Genomic DNA, 9035 nt, shown 5'->3' on the forward strand with positions numbered 1-9035 from the left:
CATCAGTGAGCATGCAGAGTTCCCCAAAGCAGCAAACCTTCAGGGCCTGATTTTTGGAAACAAAACACATCTAATCATCTGCTCAGTTTTCTTCAACATTAACCAGAAGTGCTTACACAAATGTAATGGCCAGTCACAGGGGTCTATTTACATGTCTAATGAGGCCGGACTCTCACTGCAGAGTCGTAAGTGTGGGACGTGGGAGAAGACAACAAACTAGGGCAGAAAGCCCACGCAGTTCTCCATACCACAACAGACTCCAGCCAGGAGACCAGCTGACGCAGGCAGGGCTCCAGGCAGCTCTGGTTCCGCTTCACTTTCTGCAGAGAAGTGTCTTTCAGTATCTGGAATACATACAAGATGCAGCCTGAATCATGGTTACATCCGCACCTTCCCCACATCCTTTTTTGTCTGTAGAACAACTAAGACGCCAGGATCCAGAGAGGCCAAAGACATCCCGTAACATCCACCGGAGCCACACTGACCCACTGGTGTGCTGTCTGCTTTGAGGAACAACTGTGAGTTTTGATCAGAGCACTGAGGGTTCACCTAGATTCAGCACACTCTAAACCAGGATTTGGGCTTCTATACCACTGTAGCCCATACGTTCCATACCAGTTTGTGGCAAACTGAATCAGTTTTTTTTCAGGAAGGAACCCAAACTGATCCATCTACTTGCTGCTGGGGAAGCGATTTCATCAGCAACAGGAATTCCTACACCAGATGATCAAACACCTGGTCTGAAATTAGCAGGGTCTGTGTAAAAAGTCTCCTCGTTTTTGAAACAGTTTGCGCAGGAGAGCAGGAAGCAACATCCCAGCTCAAAAATATTATCTTTCTGCAGCTGGATGCTTAGCTGGTCATTTTGTCTACTATGGGGTGGGAGGCAACTGTGTGGAGAGAAAGATGTTAGGGATCCTCAGGCCATACACATCACACAGGAATACAGTAGCAGTGAAGAACACGTGTTCAAAAGCACCAGTGGAGAAAGGCTCCAAGCCCAACAAAAACCTCATCCTAGGAGCTCCACAGAGTATCAGTTCAAAGTGACCTGTGGTATGTCTTCAGCAAGGTCAGATGTTTTATTGTGTCAGTAAGCTAGATGTCAAGTGTCCAGCATTTGTATATTCATAAAGACAGTGTACACTCCTCACACACCTTCAGCAGCTTTGCCTTCATGGAGGCAGTGATCGAGGTCGGGTTGATGAACTGGAAGGATGGTGCAGCATTATTGGGATACTGGACAGGGAACATCACCAGCATCCTGACTCTGTGGTTGCCGCAGTGCACCGACACCGTACAGCTACGACTCACCGCATCCATCTGTGTGGGGAAAAGCAATTGCTCTGTAGTTAGACCTCCAAGGACCTTTAAACTTATAGTGGCTTAAATTCATGCTGAGGGGCTGATTCCTCTGCACACCCATGAGACGAAGTCATGCTGTTCTCAAGGGCAGTGAACACAGTGACAGCAAAAAAAACCCCAGGCAGATGAGGACAGACTCAGCTCGCACCAGCAGACTACCAGTCCAGCATTGGGAGATCACAGCCAGCCCAGGCTACGCCAGGAATCAGGCTCTGCTCCCAACAGCCACCGCACCCCAGCCCACTTCACCTGGCCGTGGAAAGCTCCAGGCCCAGTGCAGCAGTAATAGGCACCATCTAAGATCATACAGCACTGCCTCAGAAAACTACATCGGGATCATGCCATGAGCCGTGAAACCACAGGGGTGGGAAAGGAGACAGGGAGCTGCCTCAAGCCTCCCATCCCAGCATGGTGCTGTGCCTCCAGCCAGCTTCCACGCACAGAGGAGGGTTTGACATGCAAGGGAGAGGCCAAAACTGAGGGAGAGAGTGGAGGATAGGGAGGGCTCAGCAGATCAGGTTCAGAAACAGCTGAAATGAGATCAGCTGCATGTAGTGGAACAAGTCACTTTCCACTCCGCACTCTACGCAGAGAGGAAAACATCATCCAGCCTTCTCGGGACAAGCGCCAGTGTGCTTACTGTGCTGAAATACCTCCCTCACTCCCAGTGTCTGGGATTATCCTCTTTCCTACTACCCCTGGCCAAGAGGATCTCTACAGCTCAAAATAAGCCTTGTTTACAGACAGCAGTCACTGCAGCAAAAAAGGTTCCCCTCAAAAAGCTCCGATGACCCAGCCTGCCCACATCCCCTCCTAACAAGCCAGGAAAAGGAAACTCTTTACCTCCACATTGACATTTCGGATCTGCACATTGATCAGTGAAAACTCCTGCTGCAGCGTCTGAGGCAGCCCCAGCTGGTCCGTTTTCTTTCCCACCAGGGGGTCATTCAGGAAATCTTCTTTTAAGGCTGACAGGGAAGATGGAGAACAGGTTGAGACAAGCTACAATAGGCAGACTTTTGGCACGCAATGCCAGGAGGCAGCCAAGACAGCAGGCCTTCCTCTGCTCTTCTGACACATAGAGGTATGAGTTTTACCTGGCAAAGACCTGCGAGCTGGAGGGTCTCAGCTGTTGTTTAGAGGCAGGCTTCTGAGCCTTGTTCTTCAAAAAAAAAACAAAACGGTCTGCACACAGGTTTCCCAGGAAGGCTACAGAAGCTGCCTGTACTCTGTACAGCCCTAAACGGTCTGTCTCTACTCATCTGAGACCCCTTCTCCTCCCTACACAGTACTGCCAGAGTCACAAACAGCTGAACTGGAGCCTCTCAGTTCAGCGGGAAAGAACTGCTGCCAAAGCAGTCTCCAGGAGGAGCTCTGGTCTTTGGGACTCACACCCCACCACTCTTGGCTTTCAGGAAATTCTTCCAAAGCATAATAAGTCTTTGGGGGAGAGAAGAGGGCATTTCTGGCCCTAGTAGAGGCTTAATTAATTTGTAGCAGTCATTTGCATTTAATGTCGCAAAGCACTCTAGTGCTTTAACAGTCTTTAAAGACTCATCTAAATGCTGGGTCTAGCTGTCCAGTTCCAACAGTTTTCAGGAGGACAATAACCCCTGAAGGCCAGAATACATTTAAACAGCCAGGCAAGTGCTGCAGGACACAAGGAATTATGGTTAAGATAGCAAACTTGACTGAGTTTCAGAAGAATTGGTCTCTGCCTGTGGTCGTGCCTGGATTTTGCCTCGTATCTTGCTATGTACCCCCATTAGGGCAGGGGCAGCTCCTTCGGAAGGGGGTTTCGCTGTGGCACCACTTCCTAAGAAGACCAAATGTCTTTTTTGATGATGGTTCCAAGGACACAAGGGAAGTCCTGATTATTCAGCTGTCATTCTCACACTTGCAATACCATATTGCACAGACTATTCTTAGCAAAAAAAAGAAATGACAAGAAATGCAAAAAGCTGGCCTTTTACAGGCGTTTACCTCAAAGTTACTGACTTTGCTGCTGGGACAAATATATCCGGTTTTACTGCTGCCCAGTGGGTTGCTGAATTTGGATAGGTAGGATGCTTAGCAACTCATTCCTGTTTGCGAATTTATTATAGTGCTTAGATATACTTCACAAAAGGGAGCTGAAAAAGGGATTAAAGGAAGATCAGTGGCTCTCAGGGAAGATAACAGTTTCTAGCACAAGACACCACATAGCTTACTGAAAAGCCATCTCTGAGGTTCCCAATACAGGCAGTACCCTCCCTTTGTCTTCTCCTCCCATTCCCTTCCAATTAGTTTCTAATCCCCAAAAGTCCACATATTTGTTTAGATTCCTAAAGATCCTTCATAGGCAGCAGCCAGTGAGGAGAGCTGTACACTGAAGACATAGCTGGTGGGCTTTCTGATTTATCTGCAGAGCGCTGTTCTCTTCAAAGATCCCCCAAAGTGCTTTACTAAAATAACATGGAGACTTTGTCTGCAGCTGAAATGCAGCCACCTCCAGGGTGAAACGTCAACAGTCCACAATAGCTTTTAGGCTAGAAAGAACTGAAATTCCTACCTAGGGACTTGCTTGTGCATTGATCCTGCAGTCACAGTATTTGCTGCAAAATCTACCCTGCTACAGAAAAGCCATTTTCATTCCCTTTGGCCACAAGGGAAACCTTGACGCTCTGAACCAAAGCCAAGACCCACACAGAAACCACATAGGACGTATGAACATGACCTCATCAGGGACAGTGAAAGAGTTAACTCTCTCCTGTGGAAAAAGAGAGGTCAGGCAGCCAGAATGAGAACATTTAATGCTCCCAGCTGGAGCAAGAGAGGCTGTGCTTCCCCACACAGTACTGCTCATGGTGAGCACAGGTAACCGGGGCTTTTTCTATCGTATTATAAAACCCTCATGTAGACAGAGGTACTGACAATTTTTAGAAACTTGTTCTGCTGCCACACAGGGCAGGCAGCAGAGAACTTCACTGGGATTTGCTGGGCAGGAAACTTCCAGTTAGGAAGAGATGCTTTCCCTAAGGGACTTCACAGCTGGCTCCTTTATTCAGAGGACAGATATTAGACCACTTCCTCCCCCTCTCTCCAGTTTGTTGGCAAGTCAAAGGGACAATCAAACTGCTTCCCAGCAAGCCTCTCACATGGGGATCCATTGTAGCACCCTGCTACAATACAGAAAGGAACTGCAAATTTAAACCCAAGCTGACACAAAGGCATGGGAGCACCCATTTTTTCTCCCTTGGTATTAGACATAGAAATCTCTTTAGATAGCTTTTTCACGTGCACATCATCACCATGGGTCTCAGCTGCTGCAATCTCTTCTATTCTGGTACTTACACTCTTCAAACACTGACACCCTGAATGTTTAACCTGGCCAGAGCCTTAACCACACAAACCCTCCTTCGCATTCCTTCCTTGTATGCCTTCTCTTCCATAAAGCCAAACCAATGCTTTCTGTTAAAGCCTCTGACCCATTCTCATCCACCCATCTGGTACTCAGAAGTCAGAGACACCATCCCTCCCCCTCTGCTCTGTCAGCCTTCAGCCACCTCTCATCAATACACGAACAAAAATTCATGAGCTCTCTCCGTACTACTTCTGGTGGATGGGAGAAGACACCAGCAAGCATCTCCATGTTAGATCAGTTCACGCAGTGACCCCAGCAGAAGTTTAGGTACCAGGCGCGATGTAAGCAGCTTGTGTCAGAGTGCCTTACCCATACGCTCCCCTCTTCTGTGGGCTCGTCTCTCTGCTTAAACTGAACTACTTTCTTAAGAGCCAGAACTGACTTTCTGATGGCCTTATTTTTGGCAGCAAGCCACAACTATGACCCAAAGAGAATGCAATTAAATGATATTAGTGACAAGGAAGAGCTGCATTTTACAGCTAGAATGACATCACTGTGTGAGAGGAGAAAAAACTTGGGAGGACCATCCTGAGAAACCCCTGTTTTTTCCCTCCTCCCAGATGGGGAATCCATTAACCTTTGAAACAGCACCAGTTTGTGCTTTGCCTACGATGTTATTTTCTTATGCCAAGATACATCTTCTTCCCAACACAAAGAGAGCTGGTGTTTGAAGTGCCATCGCTTGTCTCACCTTCCTCATCCCCGTGCCCAGAGTTATGCTGGGGCTCAGAGTCCTGGGGGTGAAGGGTCTTGTCTGGCTCTGGCAGATGAGAAATCCCATCGATGAGGTCCTCGACTCCATCCAGGATATCGTTAGCGCACAGCTGAAAAGAACAAACACACCCACATGCTGCACAACAGAAACCAAACCATGGAAAGAGCCACCACTAAACAACTCGTTCCTCCAGGGAGCCGGATTTGCAAGGTAGGTCTGTCCACGCAACAGTCGTAACTGAGACCTCAGCATTGTTTCTGTGACAAAGACAGATGATCTTCCACTTTTCAGCATCCTCAGCTCTGTGGCCTCAGACAGCCTGGCCAAATCTCCTGCTCACTTACAAAGCCACTTAATTGACAGGGCCAGTCTAAGTAACAAAGGTTTTACTTTAATCAAAACTAAAGCTGCTATGAATTTAATTCTTTGAATTAATTTGTCAAAACTGGTTTAATTTTTTAGATCGGATATAATAGTAGCACACTTTCTGCTTTTGATATTTACACTCCAGTAGGATCTAGAGACCCCGGTACATACTAGGGCTCCTAGTGTTCTAGGTCCCGTATCAAAAAGAGACCATGAAAACTTGTATTTTAAGTTCAGCACAAGAAAACAGGGAAGATGAAGAGAAGAAACACAGGGAGGAGAAAGGATAAGGGTGCAACGTAGCGAATTACAGAACTGGTCACCAGCAACATGCCAGCATGCGTGTAGTTTGATCCAGACAAAGACAAGGAGAAAAGAGTGGGAGCCAGCAGAGGAAGAGTAAAGGCTCTGACATGGATGAACAATTGGTTTAAAGACAGGAAAGAAAGAAAATATTCACAAATATATCAGGTAGGAGTAAAGGGTCATTTTTCACAGAGAAGGTTTGTTACAGACCTGCAGGACTCCTGCAGGATCTGTGCTGGGAACACATGCTTCTCAACATATTCATTAAAAACCTGGAACAGGAGGTGAATAGCGACATGACCAGGTTTGCTGATGTCACTAAGTTATTCAGGGTAGTAACAAGAGTGGCTGGCTGCAAACAATCACAGAAGGACCTTACAGGAGTAACTATATTAAAATGAAAGACGAACTTCAGTTCAGATAAATATAAAGCAACTCATACAGGGGAAAAATGGCAAGTTCAAGCTGACTGAGGGAACAAGACGTAGAGGCCAGACTAAGCTGATGTTTTCATGGAATTATGTCCAACAATTTAAAAAACGAGTACTGGGAATTCTTTGGAAAGAACAAAGTTCAGATCCCCATCCCAAAAAGTATATAGTAGAACTGAAAAAGGACAATCAAAGTTCTCGTACAAGGGATGAGGTAAATCAAGACCTTTTGACTTGAAAAAGGAGGCAGCTGAGCAGGAATATGATGGAGGTCTACAGAATCACGAGTAGCACAGACAAGATGGCTGCTCATTTCATCTTCAATGTAATGAAACTAGCAGGTTGCAAAATAAACAAAGGAAAGGAGCTGTTTTTCCACACAACATGCAGAAAAGCCATGAAACTCCTTGTTCATAGGATGCTTAAGATGACAAAAATTTACACAGGTCCAAGAAAAGACAGAACAAGTCTATGGAAGTGAAACTCATCAAGCTCTGTCAAATACAAAGACACCAGACTCAACGACCCTCTAAGCTGCAAACCGCAGGAGGTTCGAGGGCATTTGAGATAAACATCACTCCACACTTGCCTTGTTCTTATCCTCTTCCAAGTCATCCACAGCTGAAGATGAGATAGGGCAATATGGGCCATCGTGGCCACATGAACCTCTGGTCTGACCCAGCACAGCTGTTCTAGTAATTGCATCAGCAATTTGTAACTGCTGCCAGACAGCAGAACAACAGGATTCACGCTGCCTGCACCAGGCTACGAGGCAAAGGAAACAAGGGGAGGAAGTGGAGGGCACAATCCCTACATTTACCTGCTGACTAAAATGCCAAGAAAGAGTCATACAGTCTTGCAGCCATGGAGGTGGCATCTTCAGAGGCAATGCAAGCAGTATCTGATCTCCACCTTCCGCAAATGACTTCTACACTTACTGTTATACAACAAAGCAGCCTCACTTCCACAGAAGCTTCTGAGGCACAGACATAGAGAGGCCTCATCACAGGTCTCCCTGGGGATGTTTCTGGGCTGGAACTGAAGAGGAAAGCAAAGCGGCAGCTGGCTGCTGCATCTGCAACTCTAGGACGTCAGAGTAGTCACTGGGAGTGCAAGGAAAGGAGGGCGAGTCCAGCCTGTAAGAAAACTGTCTACGGTTCAAGAGCAAAAGTGTTTACGTACCCTCTGCAGCTGAGAGTCAATCCGCCACATCCGCAGAGTCTGATCACGGGACCACGTAACCAGCTGGTAGTCTTTAGAACCTAAAAAGGACAGAAACAACGTATAGATCCCGCTGAAAACAGAGCCCCATGTTTAGGGTAGACAGATAAGCCAGCAGGGAGATCCAATGGATAAGGCACTAAACCGAAAGGCAGAGTGAGTCCTTTTCTGCTTTGAATTGACCTAGGTGCATCAGCCTTTATGCCTCCCTGCACCACGGTTACCACACCTCTAAATGGGGTATAATTTACAGGCAAAAACCACAAAGTAAGTATAATGAATGTGATGCAAGTTTTCCAACTAGGAATGAACAAGATCTACTGCAATACTTATTTAAATAGAAGAAATAATATAGTTGAGAAACAATTTATTTTTACGATAACTGTAAAGTCAAAGTATCTTTTCGTTCATCGTATCTGTTTCAAGACGCAGATGTTTTAAAACATTTCTAAGCTGAGAAGCTGGTTCTACCCTCCCCCTTTTTCCTTCTGAAAGACTTGGACGATGCCAAGACAAGTTCAGGTTGTAACGAAATACATCTAGCCACATGCTATCTATCAACAGATAAAGGTACACAGACTTATTTATGCCCATGTTTAGGCCTTGTGATACAGCTTAAGTTTCCCTCGTCAAACAGCTGCTACGCTTAAGAATTTGCTGCTGCACAGCTGCTTCCTACACCCCTCTGCTGAGGCACAGGGGCTGTCTAAATACAGCACAGTAGACTCCGTGGAAGGAGATTTGCGCTATCTTGGCTGTTTCCGCATTGAAGCGGACTTGGAATGCTTGTATGATTGATTTATGTTGTTTGAGACGAGCATGATTTCCAACCTCGGATATATATCTACTAACTCAGCTAAGATAACACAACTGTGGTTCAAGCCTGCTTGAATGTTCATTCACAAGCGGTCTCAGCCTGCGCCTCCAGATCCTAACACGGTTCTATATTGCTCTCCTCTTTTTGAAAGAGGAAAAGAAGGTGACTTAACTGAATTGCACCAGCAGCTGGTGGCAGAGGGATGGACCAGAACTTTTACACGGCACTGCAAAGCAGTACCACAAGTGACACCAAAGCCAGACGTGCTTGTTCTGCCGATGGCAGCTGAGGTGCTGGAAACAAAGCCATGCTCTGTGTGGTCATCCAACCTCTAATATGGAATCTCCTATATTTAGCTGCCTACACTGGAAAATTTAGTCAGGATTGAACTCTAACAGCAGCCTCTCCATC

At 46.4% G+C, this 9035-nt stretch overlaps 1 protein-coding gene across 1 annotated transcript in view; it reads right to left on the reverse strand.

The window, feature by feature from the left end:
• WDR59 (WD repeat domain 59) overlaps positions 1-9035 on the reverse strand; it is a 46007-nt gene that overhangs the window by 22680 nt on the left and 14292 nt on the right. Inside the window, exons 10-14 of the mRNA XM_009325361.1 lie at positions 7769-7848; positions 5460-5592; positions 2209-2333; positions 1159-1323; positions 249-344 (exon numbers count right to left, since the gene is read on the reverse strand). Coding sequence (XP_009323636.1) covers positions 249-344; positions 1159-1323; positions 2209-2333; positions 5460-5592; positions 7769-7848 — 599 coding nt within the window. The remainder of the gene's footprint in view (positions 1-248; positions 345-1158; positions 1324-2208; positions 2334-5459; positions 5593-7768; positions 7849-9035) is intronic.

This window comes from Pygoscelis adeliae, unplaced genomic scaffold, assembly GCF_000699105.1.
Source record: "Pygoscelis adeliae isolate BGI_AS28 unplaced genomic scaffold, ASM69910v1 Scaffold326, whole genome shotgun sequence".
Taxonomy (NCBI): Eukaryota; Metazoa; Chordata; class Aves; order Sphenisciformes; family Spheniscidae; genus Pygoscelis; species Pygoscelis adeliae.